Source organism: Haliotis rubra, unplaced genomic scaffold (genome assembly GCF_003918875.1).
Source record: "Haliotis rubra isolate DU_JTF1 unplaced genomic scaffold, ASM391887v1 Scf553, whole genome shotgun sequence".
Lineage (NCBI taxonomy): Eukaryota > Metazoa > Mollusca > Gastropoda > Lepetellida > Haliotidae > Haliotis > Haliotis rubra.
In genome coordinates, this window is record NW_025767250.1 from 385224 (window position 1) to 410451 (window position 25228).

General features: G+C 40.1%; 1 protein-coding gene across 1 annotated transcript; it reads right to left on the minus strand.

The window, feature by feature from the left end:
- Positions 1-763: 763 nt before the first annotated feature.
- Positions 764-1390, minus strand: LOC124253802 (uncharacterized protein DDB_G0290685-like). The gene has a single exon (XM_046687651.1). The coding sequence runs from the start codon at positions 1388-1390 to the stop codon at positions 764-766; it is 627 nt and encodes a 208-aa protein (XP_046543607.1).
- Positions 1391-25228: the final 23838 nt, after the last annotated feature.

The following is a 25228-nucleotide window of genomic DNA, read 5'->3' on the forward strand; positions in this document are numbered from 1 at the left end:
AAACAATAGCAGTTAGGGGAATACCGTTATTTAGTAGGAAGGTTGTTCATTTGAATCTGACTCCTCTATTTTGAGGGCATGTAATGGGAGCCGTATTTTCCACAATGGTCATAAAAAGTATTGTTAGGTATTTGTTGATGGAGGGTGAGTACCAGGTGTGAGATCACTTGTTGCTGAACATTGCCAGTGTACACTGACGCATTACCAGCATGGCTACCTCCTGGTGATAAATCTCAGTGCCTTTCTGTAATTAAGTAGCAATCCCGTCATCAATTCAACAAGCTGAATGGTGGACATCTTAGTTCCTTTCTCGCGAGCTGCATGAAATATTCATTCATTGATCGGAATCAAAGAATAGGTGTAAACATGGCCTGGAATACTCATTTGGAAAACATCTTTGTGAGTTTTGGAATGTCAGCAGACTTATCTAGACGTTCTCCAGAAGAAGAAGCTATTTTGGTAACTAGACGTGTCTCCTATATTAACACTGAGCTTGTGCATCTGACTATTACCATGCAACTCCTATATTAACACTGAGCTTGTGCATCTGACTATTACCATGCAACTATCATCAGTAACATGGGGTGACACAAGCACGGCTGGCACATTCCAGGGTTATATGCTCTTCCTGTGTAACATGTGCTATCACTCTCTGTGACAGTGGGATGAAGATGCAACTCTTGTATAGTATTTGTTGTGACAGATGTGATCTATTCTAGGCATAAAGCTGCAAGGGTCCTCCTTGCTCCAATCAATCTTGTTTCTAGGTTCCTATCATTGCTCTCAACTTCAGTCTAGGTCCATGTAGACCAGTCTTGTGTCTGGATCCCCCTGGGCTAAACTTGTCTTTGAGTGCCCCTGGCCCTAACCCTGACCTTCTGTCTGCTTTAATCCTTGACCCCATCTTGCTTTTTGGTCTATGCTGGGCCTCTCTGGTCCCTATCTTTTGTCTTGATCCCTCTGGTCCCCATCTTGTGTCTTGATTCCCCTGGTCCCCATTTTGTGTCTTGATTCCCCTGGTCCCCATCTTGTGTCTTGATCCCTCTGGTCCCCAACTTGTGTCTTGATTCCTCTTGTCCCAATCTTGTGTCTTGATCCCTCTGGTCCCCATCTTGTGTCTTGATCCCTCTGGTCCCCATCTTGTGTCTTGATCCCTCTGGTCCCCATCTTGTGTCTTGATCCCCCTGGTCCCCATCTTGTGTCTTGATCCCTCTGGTCCCCATCTTGTGTCTTGATCCCTCTGGTCCCCATCTTGTGACTTGATTCCCCCTGGTTCCCATCTTGTGTCTTGAGTACCCTGGTCCCCATCTTGTGTCTTCATCCCTCTGGTCCCGATCTTGTCTTGATTCCCCTGGTTCCCATCTTGTGTCTTGATCCCTCTGGTCCCCATCTTGTGTCTTGATCCCTCTGATCCCCATCTTGTGTCTTCATCCCTCTGGTCCCAGCTTGTGTCTGGGGTCCCCCTGGTCCCGATCTTGTGTCTAGGTACCCCTGGTCTCCATATTGTCTTGATCCCTCTGGTTCCCAACTTGTGTCTTGATCCCACTGGTCCCAGTTTGTGTCTAGGGTGCCCCTGGTCCCAGCTTGTGTCTAGGTCCTCCTGGTCCCCATATTGTTTCTTGTTCTACCCTGGTCTCAATTTTTGTCTAGGTACCCCTGGCCCCCATCTTGTGTCTTGACCTCCTCTGGCCCCTCATCTTGTGTCTGGACCTCTCTGGCCCTCATCTTGTGTCTGGACCTCTCTGGCCCTCATCTTGTGTCTGGACCTCTCTGGCCCCCATCTTGTGTCTGCACCTCTCTGGCCCCCATCTTGTGTCTGGACCTCTCTGGCCCCCATCTTGTGTCTGCACCTCTCTTGTGCCCATCTTGTGTCTGGCCCTCATCTTGTGTCTGGATCTCTCTCGCTCTCATCTTGTGTCTGGATCTCTCTGGTCCCCATCTTGTGTCTGGATCTCTCTGGCCCTCATCTTGTGTCTGGATCTCACTGGTCCTCATCTTGTGTCTGGATCTCTCTGGCCCTCATCTTGTGTCTGGATCTCTCTGGTCCTCATCTTGTGTCTGGACCTCTCTCTCGCTCCTCATCTTGTGTCTGGATCTCACTGGTCCCCATCTTGTGTCTGGATCTCTCTGGCCCTCATCTTGTGTCTGGACCTGGCTGGCTCCTCATCTTGTGTCTGGACCTCTCTGGGCCCCATCTTGTGTCTGGACCTCTCTGGCCCTCATCTTGTGTCTGGATCTCTCTGGTCCTCATCTTGTGTCTGGACCTCTCTGGCCCTCATCTTGTGTCTGGACCTCTCTGGCCCTCATCTTGTGTCTGGACCTCTCTGGTCCTCATCTTGTGTCTGGACCTCTCTGGTCCTCATCTTGTGTCTGGATCTCTCTCTGTGCCTCATCTTGTGTCTGGACCTCTCTCTGGCTTCCTCATCTTGTGTCTGGATCTCACTGGTCCCATCTTGTGTCTGGACCTCTCTGGCCCTCATCTTGTGTCTGGACCTCTCTGGCCCCTCATCTTGTGTCTGGACACCTCTGGCCCCCATCTTGTTTCTGGACCTTGTATCTGGATCTCTCTGGCCCTCATCTTGTGTCTGGACCTCTCTGGCCCTCATCTTGTGTCTGGACCTCTCTGGCCCTCATCTTGTGTCTGGACCTCTCTGGCCCTCATCTTGTGTCTGGATCTCACTGGTCCTCATCTTGTGTCTGGATCTCTCTGGTCCCCATCTTGTGTCTGGACCTCTCTGGCACACATCTTGTATCTGGACCTTCCTGGTCCCCGTTTGTATCTGGATCCCTCGTCCCCATCTTATTTCTTGTTGTTCCCTGGTCCCAGTTTGTGTCTGGATCCCATGTTCCCAATCTCTGAGCTAATAGTTGTCTTCCTTATAATTATTTTTGTTTTACCCAACATCACACACAAAAGAACATAGATATACAAAATTAAAACACTTCTCACCTACACTGAGGATGAGTGACAACATATCATGTGAAAACAAAATGAATGATTACATCAACAAAAACAGCACATAAACCTGAAGATGGAACTCACAAACTTCTGGTCTTCAGAGGTTAAACTTCAAATCACACATAACCTTTTTATAAGCGTAATAAACATCATAAGTCACACACAAAATTATGACTGACATAAGTGCTCACAATAGTATAAAGAAACACACACACACAAAAAAACAAAGCCACATATGTCAAAGATATGCCCTGAGCGAATTCCAGGGCTCCATAAAACCCACTATGCTTGTGATGTGGACTAGCTTATGTTGTTCCAATATGTGATCATGTGGGACCCTGTTGAGTGTGTGGGGGTGTGTGCCTCGATTGAGAATGTTCTTGTGTGACCCTGTTGAGTGTGTGTGAGGGTGTGTGACTCGGTTGAGAATGTTCTTGTGTGACCCTGTTGAGTGTGTGTGACTCGGTTGAGAATGTTCTTGTGTGACCCTGTTGAGTGTGTGGGGATGTGTGACTCGGTTGAGTGTGTGGTGATGTGTGACCCTGATGAGTGTGTGTGGGTGTGTGTGACTCGGTTGAGAATGTTCATGTGTGACCCCTGTGTGTGTGTGTGTGTGTGTGTGACTCCTCGGTTGAGAATGTTCTTGTGTGACCCTGTTTGTGTGTGTGTGTGTGTGTGTGTTTTTTTTTTGTTTGTTTTTGTTTTTTGGGGGTTGTTGTTTGTGTGTGTTTTTTTGGAGGGGGCTGTGTGGGACCCAGTTGAGCATGTGTTGATGTCTGACCTGGTTGAGCATGTGTGGGTGTGTGACTCAGTTAAGTGTATGTGTGTGCATATGTGTGTGAGAGACTCAGTTGAGGGCATGTTCATGTGTGACACAGTGTAGTGCATGTTCATGTGTGACACAGTTGAGGGCATGTTCATGTGTGACACAGTTGAGTGTGTGTTCATGTGTCACTCAGATGTGTGTCAGTGGATGAGCTGCCTAAGTGTGTGAGATAGTTGTGTGTATGTTAATGTGTCCACCATTTTAGCGTCCCTATTTCCGCATTTTTACTCCTACCCCCCTGTTAAATGGTAGATTAAGAGGATATTTAAGTTCAGTATATATTTCTGACCAAAGGGATCTAATATTTCTTTCAAATAACATCATTATAAATTATGTGTTTGAAAAGGATTGTTTTAAGAATTAGATATCTTACTTCACTTGAAGACTTTAAGACAATCATTGTTTTTAAATACTTGTAATCTGAAGATGTTACCAATGTATGTATTCCTGATCAAAGGGTAAATATATTGTTTCACACTTCATAATGGGAACCTATGATTCTTGAAATGATCTTTTAAATATCAGTGAAAGAACTTTGTTCTCTGGAAATGAAGGTGAAGATTTCAGCAGGTTTGTTTGCATCATTTTCTCCTGTTACAAGTGCAGTAAAGCTATGAATGTAACAAACATGGTTATAACAGACTGATACAGTAAACTGTAGTTTTCCTCCCTGCCACTTGCAATATTTTATACGGCACAAGTTAGTATTCCCGTGTGTTCGTTGAAGCTATAATTCACTGAAATGAATGTCTTCATTTTTAGGGTTTTACAGCCACTGGTTTGCCTGGTCCAGACTTCATTATGAAAGGCCTCTTCAGGTGAAAATATTGTTCAGAGTTAAACTCAACTCACCCACTCATCCCATAAACAGCGCAGTCAGAAGTGACTTCTATATGTAGTTGAAGAACATCCAGTTGTCTCATGTTACAATAGTTAATCAGCCATTCTCAGTTAAAATGTACAATTGCCAGTGGAAACTCGCGGGAAAAAAACGTTTCATGTTGGGTATATTGCATTACTTTTCATGAAGTACAAGCATTAGAGAACCTGTTACTAAATATTCAACACTCAGGCACAGACAATTACCCTGCAACAGCTCTTTATACTACTGTACCCTGATGTTACAATGAAATTTACGTGACGACACCCAAGCCCCAATGACCATCTGCCTTTCAACTAGCAATACATTGATATTTTCAAAAACAGCAGAATAAGATAGACAGTTTCATATGTCATCTATGTGGAAAAGCAATATGAACATCCGGGCATGTACTTTATTATTTCAGATTTTTATACTGGGTATGAAAGGAAATGACATTGTTAAAACTGATATGCTTTCTCATCGATAATGCTAAAACAGAATTGCTGCGTTTCATATTTGATTATCACCTGTCCTTGTGATACTGTATTGTCAGGCAACAATCCCACATGCTGGTCCCAACGATCTTAACAGTCATCTGGATAACAACGCATTCTTTTTTTGAGTGACGTAAATTACAATGTTTCATTAATTTTGATACAAATAAACAATACCAAATGACAGAAGGTGCAACTCTTAAATGCCTATATTTAGAAGTTGTTTTTTCCAAATTGACAACTAATTAATGAAACCAACAACTTTTGGTTAACCTGACCTTGAACATTAGACACATAAACCCTGATCAAAATACCACTGTCACGTAAATTACCAGTCAACAGTTGCAACTTATATATAAATGGTCATTGGTGATACTATCATAAGCAAGGACCAAAGCAGAGGTTTCCAAAGAACATTTGACGTATATGAACGTATAAAACACAGAAACTTGTACATGAATAATAGCTAGTAGCTTAAAATCACTGGTCTGTGTGTTGTACTGGACACACCATTCTCATCAGACTTTTTAGTCACTACAGGCTCCCGTAGAACAACTTCTGCAGTCGCTTCATTCTGGGTCATAGTAGCTAGAATGCCTTTTACATTTTCTCCATATTTTCTGACATTTCTTTTTGTTTCTTTCTCTACGGTTAATTTTTCTTTTTCAGCTCTAAACAGTGTACTGGTCTGCTTATAATACTTTTGACACGTTCCAATTCTTTTCTATTCCATTTGTTTCCCAATTCTGATTTTCATGTTCTCTGTATTCTCTTTCTTTCTCTGCTTGAGAATTAGCTATAATATCTGTAATAGATGACCACAATTCAAGCAATAATGTATAGATTCCATCATTTAACATAATGCCACTTTCCAAACAATCCCAAATAAAGTAATGTAATTTACGTTCACAGTTAATATTAGACTTCATAAATGCTTTATTATGAATCACATGCAATAACATCACTACTTTGAAGAGTATCCCAATAGCCATTTGTTTAAGCTTCACAAGTATCATATAAAGAACTACATCAATAAATAATCAAACACTGAAATTAGTTCTGTTTACATCTTTAAATTTACATCCCCACGATCCAATCACAGTTTTACTGCTTTATCACTTGATAGGAAACCATATGTTTCAATATTCAGCTTACTTTATACACCTGTGCTTTATACAGAAAAGATTAATGTAGAGGCAATGAAAAGTAATTTACGTCACACTTCTTGTAATTTACGTTACAGGGCCATGCATGGAAGGTAAAGAATGGTTTTCATAAATCATGTCTGAATTATGAAAGTATTTAAACTGATTAATCAATATATTATCGTAATGTTGCAAAAATGTAACTCGGAATTATAATGCAGCATGTGTCAAAACAGTACAGTCATCCTTATCATTGAAAAACACTTATTCTACTTCAGGATGAATCAGGAAACTCCGGTTCATCAAAGTTCACATTCGAATGATGTGCTGAAATGACCACTGCTTCCAACGTGTGATTGCATAGGGTATTTGTGGTGCACTTTTGCACTTACAAGGGATTTCTGAACATCTACTAAACATAAATTACAAAACGTAAATTACATCCTTATATTAAATGTCCAGGATGAGGGCCACATTACTCCGTTTTGGTGATTTAATGTTTGGAAACATACACAGTTATGCTATCCATGTAAATGGATTAGGGACAGCATCAATTCCTATGAGACTTATTTTACTGTGACCGTCACGTAGGATTACATCCTTAAAAAATCGTTCCAATAACTGAAGATAAAATGGATAAGTTCGTTCTATTAATTTTCCTTGTTGATCAGTTGACATTTGTTTGAAAGCAATATTGTGTTCGGCATAGAATACAACCCATTTTACTTGCTAAACTTGTTTATATGTAGTAAATGTTATGTACATCAGTTACCATAACGTAAATTATCGACAAAATTAAAACAAAAAATTGTCTTTTTGTTTCTTTCTCATTCTTGATTTTTATGTTCTTAAATATAAGAGCACACTTTGAAATTTCATTATTCTGGTTTATTACGTTGACTTGTAAGTAATTAGTATTATCTAGAAGAGAATCATTGACGGCAATATGCTTTGCCGACAGCAAGAAAATCATAACCAACTGTAACGAAACAGTCAGTTTCAAATATTTTCTCAAATGTTTGTGACTATTGTAGTTTACCAAAAATTTCTATTACATCTGACTATTGAATACTGTCGATTTCATAGGAAAAACGGTTTCACGGTATGGAAAGCAGGGTCTGTAACCAGTCCGACAGCATTTGTACAACTTAACTGAGAATGACTGTAATATGTCCTGGCTCTGATAGTGATATGAATGAAATGGGTGTTTTGTAACTTTACCTGAGTAGTATACAACTCAAATAATGTCAATGTAAAACAATATGTAAGTAAAATTGAATAGTTTCTAATTTTTGTAATCACAGTTTGAAAAACAAACACTTCTGTCTTAAACTACACCCAGAAACCAAGTTTCCAAATAACATTCTCGTTAACATTGCTGTCTCGGCTTCTTGGCACAGCTGCCTCTCGTAACGATGACGCTGTTGCTACTGCGATGGCAACACTGCTGTTAGTAATAATTACAGAAGTGTTATGTAATGTTGGGGACAAACATGCTTTTTGAACATGACTTTTTACTTAACTGTTTATAGATTAAGTGTAGGGTTGAAACTGAAAGTACTCGAGTACTCGCCTTCAACTACTCGCGTGTACTCAAGTACTCGTGCTCAAGACTGCAATGCAGTTGAGCCGAGATCATGTAGCGATCGAGTCTGCTAGGGCTATCCCAGGGCAATTAGTAATTGCATGATCTACTGATAGGAATAAATGACACAAGTTAAAATACAACTCCAAACTTGAATGTATTGATGGCAAGCAAGCAGCTTGAATACAAACCATAATGTTCAAGAACATTCTACACAAGCATGAGATACTTATTCATTGTAGTGTGTGCTGGATCAACGTATTGCGGATCGGGGGCTTGGCAGAACTCTTTAAAACCCTCTCCAATAACAGATTGTGGCCGCAGATCTTTGAGTATCAGGACTGCTTTTCTCGAATCAAATCTTGATAAGTACCTTTTGTTAGAGGTTTGACTTAAAATAATAGGCTAAAATAAACGATTGTTCGTAGTTCGTACCACTTTCTACAATGTAGCTTATAAATTCTATTATTATTTTTGTTGTATATTTGCATTGAATTTTGGGTCTTTTGAAACAAGCACTGTTTAAAAGAAAATGAATGAAAAAATAATAGCATATATCATGCTACCAGAGTACTCAACCTTGATTATTAAAGTTCAGTTCTTCACCCAGCTAACATTCACGTTGTCATAACGTTATGCTTTCATTGTTACAACGTTATTCTGTGGACTCCCATTTACCTTGTCATACGTCTTTCTACGTCGCCACAGGGTAGAATTATTTGATGCTGACATATTTGACGTTGTCTAACGTTCTATTTAACGTTAATAGTTGAATAGTTTAACCAGTAGTAACAGTACATATGAAACCAAGCAGAAATTCACTTCAATGGTTACTCGTCAAATTGCATGTTGATTTGGTCGTGAGTTCTCTGAAGCTGTCGCTGAATAGTGAAGAAAAAAATCTCAAAGTGAAAAGTTTTACAGAAAACTCAATCGTGACACCAAGTTATGAGAAATGTTGTTATAACGTTGTGAGGAGCCCAAAGCACGGGAATTCATTTGGAACCGACGGCGTTAGCAGGGCAGTAACCTGAAATTCATGTCAAGTGACATGAAAAATAGCAGCAAAGCGTAATCTCGAAACGCTACCTAATGAGACCAATGGTTGAACGTGGTATAATATGTATTGTAAGTAAGATAACGTCATCTGGCATGAAAAGGATAAATACGCTCTTCTGATGGGAAGAAATACAATTGATTTACATATACATTTAGACCTTCAGTTATTTTTTAATGATTGCTAATTCTGAGAGCTTTATGTTACTGATTTGATATGAATGTATCTGGAAATTTATGTTGTTCCTTTGTAGCGAAACTGCCTAGGGTAGGTAACTCTTCTTGGACGGGAACTCAAGTAGTATTTTACTACACGAGTATGCTCCTACCCGCCTCGTACTCGAGTACCCGGGTACCCGTTTCAGCCCTAATTAAGTGTTTCTATTTTTCTCCAAACAGTTCATCGTTTGCCCAGACTCTTCTCGTCTACATCATTAGCCTTCTGAATTAGCCCTCTGAAACCTTCAACTCTGTCTTGGAGCAGTGGTAATGTATGTCGTCTGGTGGTGTGATTCTAAATCTATTAAACTGCTTATATGGGTGTCATAGCAATTGGTATCTTTTTAGACTTAATACCCTCTGTGAAAATGGATCTGATAAACAGGGTATCAGAACTGACAAGTTGTTATGACCACTGCCTGCTTGTTATACATACCTGTTAGAGGTACTCAAGCTCAGTGAGTTTACCTGCTAATTGCTTATGTTGATCCTTCACACTTGTGGTACTGGTCTCTGTTTTTTATCAACTGAATGATCTGAGGGGTCGTCATTGAGCATTGCTGAGTTTGTTTGTACGAGCAGTTCTTGCGTGATTATTTTTCTGGTGTTTATCAATCAGTATATCATCCAGTATGTCAATGTCAGTGTGACTCTATGCACTCAGTCGGTCTAGTCATTTATGTTTTGCATTTATGTGCAGTCTCTCTTAATGCTTTTTGAAAATTATATTTAGAGTCATCATTGAGTTAGGTATTACTCAGCAGCTCAAACACTCACACATGTATAATTACACACAGTCACAACTGGTCACACACACACACTTGTTGACACACACACAGTCACACTTGTTGACACACACAGTTACACAGTTACACACTAGTCACACCTGGTGACACACACAGTCACACTTGTTGACACACACACAGTCACACCTGGTGACACACAGTTACACAGTCACACCTGGTGACACACACAGTTGCGCACAGTCACACCTGGTGACACACACACATAATTACACAGTCACACTTGGTGACACACAGATATAGTTACACACAGTCACACTTGGTGACACACATTCATATAGTTACCCACAGTCACACCTGGTGACACACACACACATATAGTTACACACAGTCACACTTGGTGACACACACATGTATAGTTACACATATACACACCGATATAGTTGCACACAGTCACACCTGGTGACACATATATAGTTACACACAGTCACACTTGCTGACACACACATATATAGTTACACACACACACACATGGTGATAGACACACACACATAGTAACACACAGTCACACTTGACACACACAATTACACACGTCACACTTAGGGACACATCAACATTTACAACAATACTAATGACTACTCTCACTGCTAAGTCTTTATATGTTGAAGATAGAATTTCAATGATAAAAGATTTGAAAGGTTACATTTATCAATTCAAAGATAGACAAGGCAGTGGAAATGGTTGAGAAGGTATGGTATTGGAGTTCCTTATTCCTAGTTCCACACAATTCCAAGTCCTCACTTTTTTCAACCAAATTAAAAACTTGAGCCAACTTTTCCTAAAGAAGGGACATTGATAAGGATGGCTTCCGACATTTGTATCAGCTAATGTAGAAGTGAGTCTGGACATATGACATCTCTGAGTTTCCAGCAAGGAGAAGCACTACATTCTTTGTTCATTGTAGATGCCTTTTGATGCTGGTTTCACTAGCTGACACATTTCGACTCCAGCTGTAACTTAGATCAATTTCTGTCTGAAAAGAAATTATACTGATTAGGTTTGGTAGGCAGCCAGCTAGACTAGTTTAATGACTGAGCAGAGACAGAAGCAGTTTTGTCATCGGAAGAGACTGGTGTTGGGGCAGGTTTTGTGTGATCACATGCTTCTTAATGTTCTGCTTCCAAGGAAGCTGTGTTGATGTCAGGGTCTGATAGGTTGATTGTCCTTGTTTGATCCACGTGTATTTGATTTGCTGGATCGAAAGAAAAGCACACAAATCTATTTTTACGGTGAAGAATGGCCAGCTCTAACTTTTTTTGGCAGATGTTGGTTTGTTGTTCTTTAACACTGCACACAGCAATATTCCAGCTATTTGATGGCAGTCTGTGAACAATGAAGTCTGAACCAGACAGGCCTATGATTGACACCATCAGCATTGATCTATACAACTGGGATACGATGATATGCATCAACCGAGTCAGTTTCCTCATACAGCAATTATGGGATCTTCATGAGATTGTTATATCAGACAGCATAACGGCCAGCAACACATCAGTGAAGCATCTCAAGGCCAGCTCCTTCAACTTTCTCCTTGATTTAGCAGTCATAAAGAAACTCAATGATTCTACTTCTGTTATTAGCATATTTGAGTGATTTCTTCAACTTAAAATCTCTCCAATTTGCAAGAAAACATGTTGTAAGTTGTTCCTTGTTAAAGAGCTCATTCAATATGGCAACTAAACCCCTGGCTCAACATGGACTGCAACAGCAATACATGATATCATCACAATCATTTAGTGTCTCTGTGTCAGAGTCAAGTATCAACGATTCCCTTATGTCTATTTCCAGAGATAACTCCCTGTAGTTTTTATGGATGCTCAGAGAAACCAACAGCACTGCTATGTGCGGAGTGTACATACTTGTTGATACTGAACAGAACAGTACCATCACTTGCAATTTGAAGGGTTATTTTTTTTGTCAAAAGATTCAAACAGTGAAAAAGTTACAAGAAAATATTTTTTGCAAATACATCTGAAGTAAGTTGTTATTCATACAATTTTGTGGTGTAAATAAATGATTTGTTGAAATATAGTGAAATATATCATCATTTCTCGTATTTACTGTTCAGACATTTCGTTCATTTTTTAGACTGAGCTGTATTTCAACCTGGTTTATGGATCTTCTGACCTTAAAAACAGGGGAAACAATACAACAGTGTTGCAGGGTTTTTTATGACTCCAACAGTATAAATTGTTTTGATAATGAAAATAACCTTATCTTACGGGGCATTGATTGAAATCTTGAAATCAAACACTCTTTTGAGAGCATTTTTTAATCAAGAAGACATAATCAACACAGACATTATAAACTCAAGTCTTTACTCTTAAAACTGACCCAATAAATCATTGAATATAAAAGTAATCCGTCATAATTTGAAATACCAACCCAGTGTTTAAAATAGAATGTAAAAACATGGGTTGATCTTCTCAATTTATTTGTGCCAATAGCAGAGCAGTTTTCAAATATGCAGTAGTTCTGTACATGAGTAAGTTGTTATCAAAGATATTGCAGTTGGCAATCTTGGGTTGTACGAAAGGGTTTTCCCCATTTCTGGCATCTCCTGCTGATGTGGCTGGTATATTGCTACAAGAGGCACAGAACTACACTCACTCACTCACTCCATCCTCCTACCCACTCCATCCACCTTCTCACTCACTCACTCACTCCATCCTCCTACCCACTCCATCCACCTTCTCACTCACTCACTCACTCCATCCTCCTACCCACTCCATCCACCTTCTCACTCACTCACTCCATCCTCCTACCCACTCCATCCACCTTCTCACTCACTCACTCACTCAAAGCAGTAAAAAGAATTTCTTAACTGTTTCTAATGAAAATTAAATGAAGAACATTCTAGTAGGGAGAAAAAGCTTTGTTGGCAAAGATGACTTTCAAGTTTGCATGATAATATTATGGTAATGCTCTATGGTAACATATGGTTCCAAATTGGGAAACCCTACAAATGGTATCCTGCCTATTATCTAATATCTAGATACTAATATATACTTGTTGTGGTTCTAGAATCAATAATGATAACTTGTGAAAATGTTACTTCATGATAAGAACGAGAAATAAAACATGCTATGTATGTAGGGCGATACTTGAACAAAAACACATGAATGTATATAATAGTTTCAAAATAGTTTCTTTGGTCTCATAAACTAATCATGACGACTTCATTAAACAGCTGCCAAATAAAGGTGGGTGATATATAGTTGCCTATAACCTGAGATGACAATATCTCATCAGTGTTAATGGCACACATACACTTTAGTTGCTTCCAAGGTAAAAATGTTTATTTTTGTAGTCTGCCCTAGTTGTTGGTGATGTGTTATGTTGTGTTGTTGGTGATGTGTTATGTTGTGTTGTTGGTGATGTGTTATGTTGTGTTGTTGGTGATGTGTTATGTTGTGTTGTTGGTGATGTGTTGTTGTTGGTGATGTGTTATGTTGTGTTGTTGGTGATGTGTTATGTTGTGTTGTTGGTGATGTGTTATGTTGTGTTGTTGGTGATGTGTTATGTTGTGTTGTTGGTGATGTGTTATGTTGTGTTGTTGGTGATGTGTTATGTTGTGTTGTTGGTGATGTGTTATGTTGTGTTGTTGGTGATGTGTTGTGTTGTTGGTGATGTGTTATGTTGTGTTGTTGGTGATGTGTTATGTTGTGTTGTTGGTGATGTGTTATGTTGTGTTGTTGGTGATGTGTTATGTTGTGCTGTTGGTGATGTGTTATGTTGTGTTGTTGGTGATGTGTTATGTTGTGTTGTTGGTGATGTGTTATGTTGTGTTGTTGGTGATGTGTTATGTTGTGTTGTTGGTGATGTGTTATGTTGTGTTGTTGGTGATGTGTTATGTTGTGTTGTTGGCGATGTGTTATGTTGTGTTGTTGGTGATGTGTTATGTTGTGTTGTTGGCTGTGTTATGTTGTGTTGTTGGTGATGTGTTATGTTGTGTTGTTGGTGATGTGTTATGTTGTGTTGCTGGCTTTGTTGTTATATCATGTCAAGGGAGGTGTCAAATTACAGTCTGGTCTTTGATCCAGAGTCCATGTAGCAGACGTTGTTTATGTATAAGTATCAAATGACAGCTAGTTGGGGTGATCAACTTGATATGAAATGCATGTATTGCATTAAAAGCTTTTACACCAGTTTGCCGTCACAACAGTATAAGATTAACTATGGTGGTACTGCCGGAACAAAGCCTGTCGACTACTGACAGCTGATGGGCGTGGCAATATCTATTGTCACTAAGTCCATGCAAGGTCATGTTCCCAAGCTGTGTTTCTGATTGAGATCTAGTTTGATACCAGGATTTTCATAGAGCGTTTGTTAGTTTATGTCATATCTAAATGTTGGTAAATATCATCTAATATTTTACTCGGAAGAGGTTCAGCTCATTCTTCCATATTGCTGGTTAGTCAGCTGTGATTCATGTAAATGTACTTCATATTTCGGTATTTTGTAGTGGAGTATACATCAACAGTATTTTTACACTAATTAGTCTACACGTTGACTGCCACCCGAGTATACTCGTAGTATCAATGTCTGGCCGAATTTGCCACTATGAATTATCTCATATCTACATCAATGATATTTTGAAACAGGTTTCACATATGCATGTTGGCAAAACAGGCACAAAAAAAACAATCGTCTCCAGGCATTCTTTGTTACCGCCAGGAGACGTTTGTTTCTTGTGCCTGTTTTGCCAACATGTGAAAGTTGTTTCAAAGTACCATTTTGCCACTACGAGATAACTTGTAGTGACAAATTTGTCCAGAATTGATACGACAAGTATACTCGTGAAAGGCAGTCAACAACGTGATAAATGTAACCTGATAAAATCTTGATCATTTATTGTGTGACAATAATGGTGTTTAGATTGGATCAGTTTTGCTCTACGCAAGACATGAGGTTGTGAGTGTAGTGATGATTACATGGTTACAATGTGTAACATGACTGGATGTGTGAAAGCATGTGTGACATGTTTCTTTGTTCAAAGACTTCATATTTCAGAGTTGGTCATAACATGGATGGAATATTACAGATTGAGGAGGAAAACACCACTCACTCACTCAGTGTGTGAAATAGCCACTGGTCCGCTAGACTGTGGCTAGTAAAAATCCAGTTGGGCCAGTAAATTTCCACAGTCACTGGCCCGACTGGCTAGTGAATTCTATTGGGGTCATTTCGTAAATATATCACTCTCTCTATTTGTTCAGTTATGGCCTGATAGAAATGTTCATCATATTAGCAGCTTAATGAAGAAATCCATGTCCACATTCAAATTTCGGACTAGTGAATTATCTTGTGGGTTAATAACTTTCAGGCATAGCTTGCCCGACCGGCTCGCAAAATCTGGAAACTATCTCACTGACTCACTGACTCACTCACTCACTCACTCACTCACTCACTCACTCACTCACTCACTCACTCACTCACTCACTCACTCACTCACTCACTCACTCACTCACTCACTCAAGCCTAGAGGACAAGGTCACCTTGTTCAGTCACTTATTACTGGAGTAGTTGTTGGCCATTACATACACAGGACTAGAGCAATGTCAGAAGGATTCACTCATGTTCAACGTTGAGCTAACAAGCTTTACTTTTCTAACCTCCTTTAGAACCCTTGACTCCCCGTTGCAGAGATGGGTCAATTAACCAAAACAGTGCTTGCCTAAATATACAGTGTTAAGTTGTGTGGAAATATCTCCGTTTAGTGTGGAATGTATGATATTCATGTCAGTAGGTGCAAACTAATTGCATATCTAGTCTCAATCTGCCAGAGAAATTGTTAGACGTCATGTAATGTTTACAAAATAACTGTTACATGTCTGATGATGCGGGTTCTCACACTATCCTTGCCCTTATCACACTCCAGCAAGACCGTGGGGGCCGGCATGAGTTCTTTGGGTTCCCTCGGGCTAGTATTGCTGGTTCAATATGGCTATGCCAATCAGGACGGTTGAATGAAAATCGGCTTCGCAATCTATGAGAACACATTGCTGTTGACCTGTGGCCATGAATAGCTACCAGAGTATGTCTGATGGTTTAAGAGGAGCATCTCATGGCTAAGGTAACAACAGGTGGAGGATATTATGAACTGAACCTGATGAATTGCATGCTTTAGACAACATCACCATATGAACACTGCAGACAGACAGTTTATTCAGTATTAATGGCTATATTGCCAACAGTGGAATACACAGAACTGAAGACTGATTTCATCATGATGACATTTCCAGACAGTCTTAGGATGAATACATATTTCAGAAAAATTGCTACTGATGTAATAATATGCATATGTGTGGAATCGTAATTCGTAGCACTACGACATTTGTAAGTGTACGTAAACTGTAGAGTTACGACAGGTCGTAATGTTACATATGCTTTGTGGATCGGGACCCTGACCATTAACTTAAGTTTGATATTTAAGTACTGAAACACTTTGAAAAAGCATATATTGGCTGAAATATATATGGCTGTTACGTTACTCAAATTACTGTTTTGTGTTGAATCTGAATCATCAGGACTAAAATTGAGTTATGAATCAAGGTCAAGCACATAGAAGGGCTGATAAGGACAGTTCAGACAGAGCAGGGTTAAAAAGGACAGTTCAGACATAGAACTGACTGACTGAGTTTGGTTTTACGCCGCTTTTAGCAATATTCCAGCAACATCACGGCGGGGGGACACCAGAAATGGGCTTCACACATTGTACCCATGTGGGGATCAGACATAGAAGGGTTAATAAGTACAGTTAAGACAAAGAAGGGTTAATAAGAAAGGTTCAGGCATACAAGGGTTAATGAAAACAGTTCAGACATCAGTAGGAACAGTTTTGAAACAGAAGGGTTAATGAGAATATGTGTTACAGAGAGAATTCCATGAACTGATATGGAGCAGTTTGTAGTGTATCATCATGAGTAACAATATTTCCAAGTTTCCTCTGAATCTCTTGAGTGGCGATATAGCCCTGTAGGGATCAATAGATATGTCTATCTAATAATGATATGATAACTTCAAAACTACATGCATACCGCTTATCATGTAACAGTTATCTCGTGGCTACATACCGATAACATTAGAAGCATGGAGAAACTTAAATGAAATTTGCTCGCTACCAGTAATTCAATGATAGCCAACAGTGTCCTGAGATAGTAAACACTTCCACAACACTGTGTCATGATTTCCATGTAATGGGTGTCACCGCGGTGATACATGCCCCCATTAGCCACTTAGGATGAAGACAATGGAGCCTGTCAGATAGATAGTATAGCGATAATGTGTTAGGAAAGCTGTCCTGAAAGCAGAAGCCTGAACAATGTATAGAAAAGCCCTGTATTACCCATAGGGGCATGGATGTAGGGGAAGTTATTTGTGGTAATTATTTCACTGAGAGTTATAATGCTTCCTTCCTGTTGGTTGGCTGGTTCCTGCCCATTGTGATGTCATATGAACGCTTTGTCATCAACAACTGAAGATGACATCATCCACTGTTCATTATGTCACAGAAAACTCAGTCTTCTACAGTTTCTCAATATCTCCACATACAATGTTATAAGACCAAGGTTTTCACTTAGAATTTATTTTTTTTCACTTGGGGATCGTAATCTGTAGTCCAAAGGTTATTCGTTAAATGTCTGCACTCATACCTTGGGAGAAGATTCACTGGTTTTCCACAAGCTAAGTTGTGTGGATTGAAGGTAGGTTTTGGAATGGGTGGTAGAACAGATGTTTGGAGATGATGGGGATACACAGGTGTCATGGTTTACAAAGTAATATAGGTAGTGCAAGGAGAATTTCTCATGACAGGTGTGTGTCATTTTTAATGTAATTTATATTTCAGCTTCTAAATATCAAAGTATCCATGCATCAAAAATACAACATCTTACCTCAGACATGATTGGCTGGTGGAACCTCCTCATCAAACAAACACAAGCAATAAAACTCTGTCTGTAACCATCAGCACTTCCAGCACACTGGTAGTCAACTGTACAGTTGAAGTGAAACCTGATATATTGCATTTTCTCAGCTTATATTTTTAAAGGATCAAAGTATTTAGCATGTTATGAAAAAATTGAAAATTGAATTAGAAATTGAGTTATATATTTGTTACTTCATGATGGCAACTGATCCTTTCATTCCAACGACTCCGACTCTGGCTGATAACATCTAGAAGCTGCCTCATTTGTTCTAACCCCAAGGCTTCCGCTGAATTTACGGAAGCTTTGGATGACATCTGCGTGGTGCTAGCATATGGTAGTGAGACCAAGTATAATTTGATACAGTTCAGTTTAAGTAGAAGTGTGTTGTATGTAATCCATTGTCCAGTGTTGTGTACCCGTGTAAACCATTATGACATAGCTGTTGCACTAGTGTACAAGGGATTTGACAGTGTATGGATGCACTCACTGGTGTGTGCGGTAAAACAGTGACTGCACTACATGTGCATGTGCAATATACTGTATATAAAGCAATGTATGGATGATGCACAAAAGGTGAGGTGAGATGCGGTTTAACATCGTACTTAAGAATATTTCACTCATATGATGATATTCATGCGTGTGTATGTGCAACTGCTTGTACTAGCCCAGACTGAAGCTGGTTTTATAGTGCTAGCTCACTGAGATACCATGCCACAGTTAAGTATGAATACCCCACTCAGACACATTATACTGACTCCGAGCCGACCAGTTCTTGTTGTATGACACGACCAGGAATCAAATCCACAAACTTCTGCTCTCCTGGCAGATGCTCTAACCACTACACCATGGAGGCAGTCATAAGATACACAAAAGTACATATGTGATGTTTAACCATGTGTGAATAATGTACAACACTCTATGTGTATGAAAACAGTGAATGCATATATAACAATTTATGATCAGTAAATATACTAAGCAGCAAAAGAAACGTCAGTTTGGAATTTTCCCTCACAGAAACGGATAACTGTAAACTCATTTCATGTTGTGATTGTATATTTTTGACAACATCTCCAACTTTACCTGAGCAAAGACATTCCTTCCCACACTCAGAATGGAACCCAGGTAATGGTCTCAAAAACGTAACCTAATCTTGGAGATGGTACGGTGTTCTCCATGTTTTTCATGCAACTCATGCTGCACGTGTGCTGTTCACAAGGACCAGACCTTTAAAATGCACCCCCAATCCTGGTTGAAACGTTCACATGACGTCAGCAGGATGCCGCGACTCACGACAGCTCAGAGGAACCAGGTGCTAGGAAGACTTGAAGCTGGCCACACTGCACAAGCCGTTGCCAATCACTTCCAGGTTAACATTCGGACCATCTACATGCTGCAGCAACGTTTCCGGGCCACCAACACAAATGATTGCCCCCGTACTGGCAGACCAAGGGTGACCACAAGACGACAAGACCGCCATGTTGTGCGACAGCATGTACAGAATCCCTTCATGCAGGCATCTGAAACAGCATGCCCAAGCAGGGGGAACACCCGGATGACCAATCAGTACCGATACAGTACGCCGACGTCTTAACAGCGGGAACCTCCATTGCCGTAAACCTTACCATGGACCTATCCTCACCCCTCGTCATCAGGTTTGCCCTACAACACCAAAACTGGCGATACAGGCAATGGAGAACTGTTCTGTTCACAGATGAGAGTCGGTGCTGCGTATCAACTGCAGTAGGCAGAACAAGAATATGGCGACGACGTGGCCAGCGTTACTCAGACCAATGTGTTATGGAAAGAGACTCATGGGGAGGTGCAAGCATCATGGTATGGGATGGAATAGGCCTGAACCAGAGAGTGGGTCCTGTGGTGTTCCAGAACCTTGGTCCAGGGAGAGGAGGCGGCATCACAGCGGTGCGCTACATCGCACAAGCTCTCAGACCCCACGTCATACCACATTTCGCACATCACCGGAACATCATTTTCCAGCATGATAACGCCAGGGCCCATACTACCAGAGCTACACGGGACTTCCTACAGCAAAACGGTGTCAACATTATGCAGTGGCCAGCCCTTAGTCCTGATTTAAACCCAATTGAACATCTTTGGAATGAAATTCAGAGGAGACTGAATAATGTCATACCAAGGCCAAACGACAGCCGACTTATTGCACCAGGCTTTTCTCAGAGTGTAGTTCCAGGTGCCAGTGGCCTTCATCAATCGATTGGTGCACTCCATGCATAGACGCTGTGTTGCAGTTATTGCCGCTCGTGGTGGTCACACTAGATACTGAAGTCAAGAGTCTGCCTGGACTGCAAATGTTCAGATAATGTCTTGGAATTGTGCTGAGTTATTCATTGATGTGTCAGGATATTGTACACAAAAAATGTTTTTGATCCGCTTATTATGTCCATTTCTGTAATGATTTGATTACAGTGCCTATCTAATTTAGAATTCATACTGACGTTTTTTTGCTTCTGAGTATATATAAAGGTTAAAGCATCTGATGTAAATGGTGTGAGTATATATCATGCACAGTAGTGTTTGTGATGTAACAGGTGTGTGTATGTTGACAAGTACCTCTGCTTGATATGCAACACAGTTTTAAATTTCATGAGTGAGTGTCAATTATTATGTCCTATTTGCGTTCATGTACATGTCGCCTTGTAGCACATGCCATGTTTTACTCTGGAGATTAACATGCCACCCTTTGAAGAAGATTGGTTTTGTCAGCAGGGAGTTGGGGAATAGCTTGTTATGAAATTGGTATTAGTTTGTAATGAAGCTGGTTGGGAGCCCAGTTGATAGATCTAGCCTCACGGCCTGTAGGACACTTCACGGTCTTAAAGCAATGTATAACACATATAGAATGGCACAACATTGCATTACTTTGGTAAACCATTGCTGGAAAAACAGTTCATAGCTTGAAGACATGTTTTAATGCCAGAATCCTGTGTGTGATATATACTAGATGTGGCATCAGTCCCAAACAAGGGCTGGGAACATGCATGTGGGGGGCATTTAGCAGAATCAAGTTCTGCTTGGTTATAAATTGTTCCCCTGGGACCCGTTTCATGAAGCGGCCATAGCTCTACGATGGTCGTGAGTCTGTGTTACAGCACAGGAGTTATGATAGTTTTAGTATTATAGGCATGAAATTATGATACTTATTTAAATAATTGATATGAAGTCCAGCTCATTATTATAGGTAATTAAGACGTAATGAGGGACAAATTATACCATGACGACCATTTCATGCAACAGGCCCCTGGGCTTTTATCAACTTGTAATAGTAAAACAAGCAGCCATGTTTGGCATGATTCTATGTTATTTTGCTATAAAATCATCATCATATTTAGCTCACCTTACTGAAAAACAACTGCAGTTATGTCGTAGCCTGCTTGTCTATCATCTACTGTATTCCTGTCATCACAGACATGTCACAGACATGTCCCGTGGTTCAAACCAGTGACATGGAAACAATGACAGACACATTGAAGAGCCTATTGACGGCCATCAGACAGCTATATTTTCAAGTTTTACTTAAATTATAACCTTATTTGTAAAATTCTCTCAAACTACATTTTTGGCTGTAGCAATCAACTGAATCTTTATACCAGTAATGACAACTTGCCCTTGAGATTCAATATGGCCACCAAAGCGACCATATTGAAAAACATTTGTATGGCCATTACTCAGATATTTCTGCTCCAAATGTAATAAAATGTGTCATATTTTATGACTAGTTATCAATGGGAACATAATACAAATATTCTGTGTTAAATAAATGATAAGTAATATAAAAGTATTGTGATATTGCCCAAATAATGCTAAAAGTGGCATGAAACTACACTCACTCCTTCACTCCAATGATTCTCAGGCAGAACAGGTTCCAAGTACCCCTCTGTCACCAGCCACTTGTCTGCTACCTTCAGCTTAAACTCACCTGTTATCATCTCCCTGTGGGAATCTACAAGTAGAACAGGTTCCAAGTACTCCTCTGTCACCAGCCACTTGTCTGCTACCTTCAGCTTAGACTCACCTGTTATCATCCCCCTGTGGGAATCTACAAGTAGAACAGGTTCCAAGTACCCCTCTGTCACCAGCCACTTGTCTGCTACCTTCAGCTTAGACTCACCTGTTATCATCTCCCTGTGGGAATCTACAAGTAGAACAGGTTCCAAGTACCCCTCTGTCACCAGCCACTTGTCCACTTGTCTGCTACCTTCAGCTTAGACTCACCTGTTATCATCTCCCTGTGGGAATCTACAAGTAGAACAGGTTCCAAGTACCCCTCTGTCACCAGCCACTTGTCTGCTACCTTCAGCTTAGACTCACCTGTTATCATCTCCCTGTGGGAATCTACAAGTAGAACAGGTTCCAAGTACCCCTCTGTCACCAGCCACTTGTCTGCTACCTTCAGCTTAGACTCACCTGTTATCATCTCCCTGTGGGAATCTACAAGTAGAACAGGTTCCAAGTACCCCTCTGCCACCAGCCACTTGTCTGCTACCTTCAGCTTAGACTCACCTGTTATCATCTCACTCCCTATGTAGTATTATTTATTCTTCAGCATTCCATCTAAAACCATCAACACTGCCTACACAGGAGTGAGTTGCAGTTGAAAGTCACATTAACCAGTTTCCCTTTCAGTGTGGCAAGCCCACACACGATGCTTCACTTACGTCTCAGAAAGTACATAACTTTGATAGAAACACTTCATTCAGGGCAATGACATTACATAAGTGATGGGTAGAAGGTAAAGTAATACGGTTCAAGGACTGTGAGACAGATCAACATCAGCGCCAGCTGTAGGCGTTGCCAGGTTGTGGGGATGGTGCTGGCAGATCAAGGCCGCCATCAGGGTGTATCTGAGACAATCAACAGTCACTGGATCCGTGAACTCCTCCAGCAGCTGACTTGGCCCTGCAGTTGTATCAGAGAAACAGGACATCTTCATCCACCTGTCCGTTTATACTCTCAACCCTGCTACAACTGCCTCATTCCTTCTTAAAGTTCCATGACCTGATGAATGCATGAGATGTTTCAGAAAAGGGTATTAACATTATTTCGATTTTTACAGCGTTGCTTGCATTGTTAACATTGCTGAAGCCGTTGCGGAGTCACAATTCTCCTTCAAAATTGAACTTCAGCAGAGTGTGACGGATTGTTCTGCACTCAAGATACATCTGATTTATTTCATCTCTTGCAAGTGTGCTAAGAAAAAGCTTTCTCACAATTTTCCTCTTGAACTGTTCCAGAGTTTTTCTAAAGAATCCAGATACCCCCACAAGATGAGTTTTGTCTTGCTTTGTGTCCCTGTACTCAACAACAGGAGTTAGCAAGGCATTCATCACCTCTGTCAGGTGTGTGACAGTATCGTTCAATCTCCAACACAATGCTTTGAAAAAATTCTCATCTGAATGCTCTATATTTCAAAATGGAGGGATTAGAATTCCATAGTGCATCAAGCTATTTTTGGTAATCAGATCATGTCATTTGTTTCCTGTTGGGACTATTATGGGGTTCATAGGGTCAGTAAATGTTTGTATAGCAATTTTCCTTTAAATAGTATATATTCCTCCATTTTGAAACAGTGGTATATTGCATCTGGTAATGAGATTTTACTCATGAATTTTCTTGTGTTCATTCCTCTCCCAAATTGGCATCAACAGTTGGTGCCAAACTTCAGCTCACTTTCAAACAGACTGTTGGCAACTTTTTAAAAGAATAAAATGGTAAACAGAGGTAATGAAGTTTCAGGCTCTTCTGTGTTCATTGTGTGAGAGGTATCTGTTTTTCAGCTGTGTATGAGGCGTCAGTATGGGATGTGGTATGTGGATGTACATGTAGGCTGAGGAAATGTCAGCCTTTTTATAAGGTGACTAATCCATCAGCAATTATGGGTGTTCTTGCAAGTTTTCAAAACAGTCTTGTCAATTTCCGCTGGAGGAATAAAAACAGGAATAGTTCACACCTTCAGGCTTTCCCCAGAAGTTGCATTTAGTTTCTTCTTGAGACTCTTTTCAGATTGTAAATAAAAAAAACATATTGATTTTTTATCAAACTTTTATTTTCTTTCCAACTTAATGTAATATTAATGAAGGATATTTTCATGGAAATATGTTTTGTGGGCAACTCTTTGGCCATAATTGACATCATGTGACTGTATGTGTATATCAGGGAAATGCTGTTTCATCCCAAACTGGCTTGAACTGGAGATGTTGCTTGTGTGAGTTTAGGCAGTTTCTACAGCAACATTGCATCACACAGCTTTGCAGACTATTGTGATGTCATCGGTAACTGTAATGTCACAATCAAATGACATCATTATCCTCACTGCCACAGAAACTAGTTAGCATTATTCAAAACAACTGGTTATAACTGTTTACAAATTTAAAAAAAAATGATGTTGGATAATCAATAAAATCTCAGTCTTATGTATTAAATACCACATACATCAAATGACGCTCTGAAGAGATTTCTTTTATCTGCTATTGCTGTTAGATAGAGTCAAGGAGGTTGGTACAGTTATCACACTATACCATGTGGTCAGTGCTGTTGTCATTGGGGGCTGGGGTGGCCCAGTGTCTTAAGATGCTGCAGTTGACTGGGTAGAGTTGTGTCCTTCACGTAGACCAGAAACAGATGATCATGGATTTGAGGATGTTTCGAGGTTTGCCAGCAGGATACCCATGCTCCAGGTATAACCAAAGTGGTAAATGTCCGACACCTGCATATATCTCCAGGCTGTCTCCCACATCACACTGACATACCATGATATACCTGGAATTAAACATCACTCTCACTCACTCACCCATGGAACAACACTCAGGTGGTTAAATATGTCAACAGCTGACTTATGGAGGACCAGGTCGTTGTTCCACACCCTCCCACCTGTCACCTGGCTGAATATGGGTCATCATAAAACATATGTAAATTATACAGTTTGTTGCTGTAAGTGTCACAAGCTGTCATTACACCTGAGATACATCTCGTGATCATTGAGTTATTACAATTCTGGAAGTATTGTAATACTATTATTGATTGATGGAATGTTAAAAAATCCCAATACAACTGTGTATTATACAGCACATTATTCAGATTTGGTGTATATTTTTATTTGTAGTCATCATGTTCCAGAAATTCTGTGTTCTCTATGGACTCCTCTCTTGACGTAATTGAGTTGATCTTTCAAACAAATGGTAATATCACAAAAACTAAACAATGGCTTTAATATTTATGTAACACCTGACTGTGGTGATCTAATTCTTGTCAAATATCTAAAAATGTAGTGATAACTTATTTATGAGACATGGGTATTCCTGTCTGTTTGGTTCTCAAC

What these genes read in the sequence shown, in the direction of transcription:
- LOC124253802 (XM_046687651.1), bottom strand. Translation starts at nt 1,390, where the DNA reads ATGGGGACCAGAGGGATCAAGACACAAGATGGGAACCAGGGGAATCAA.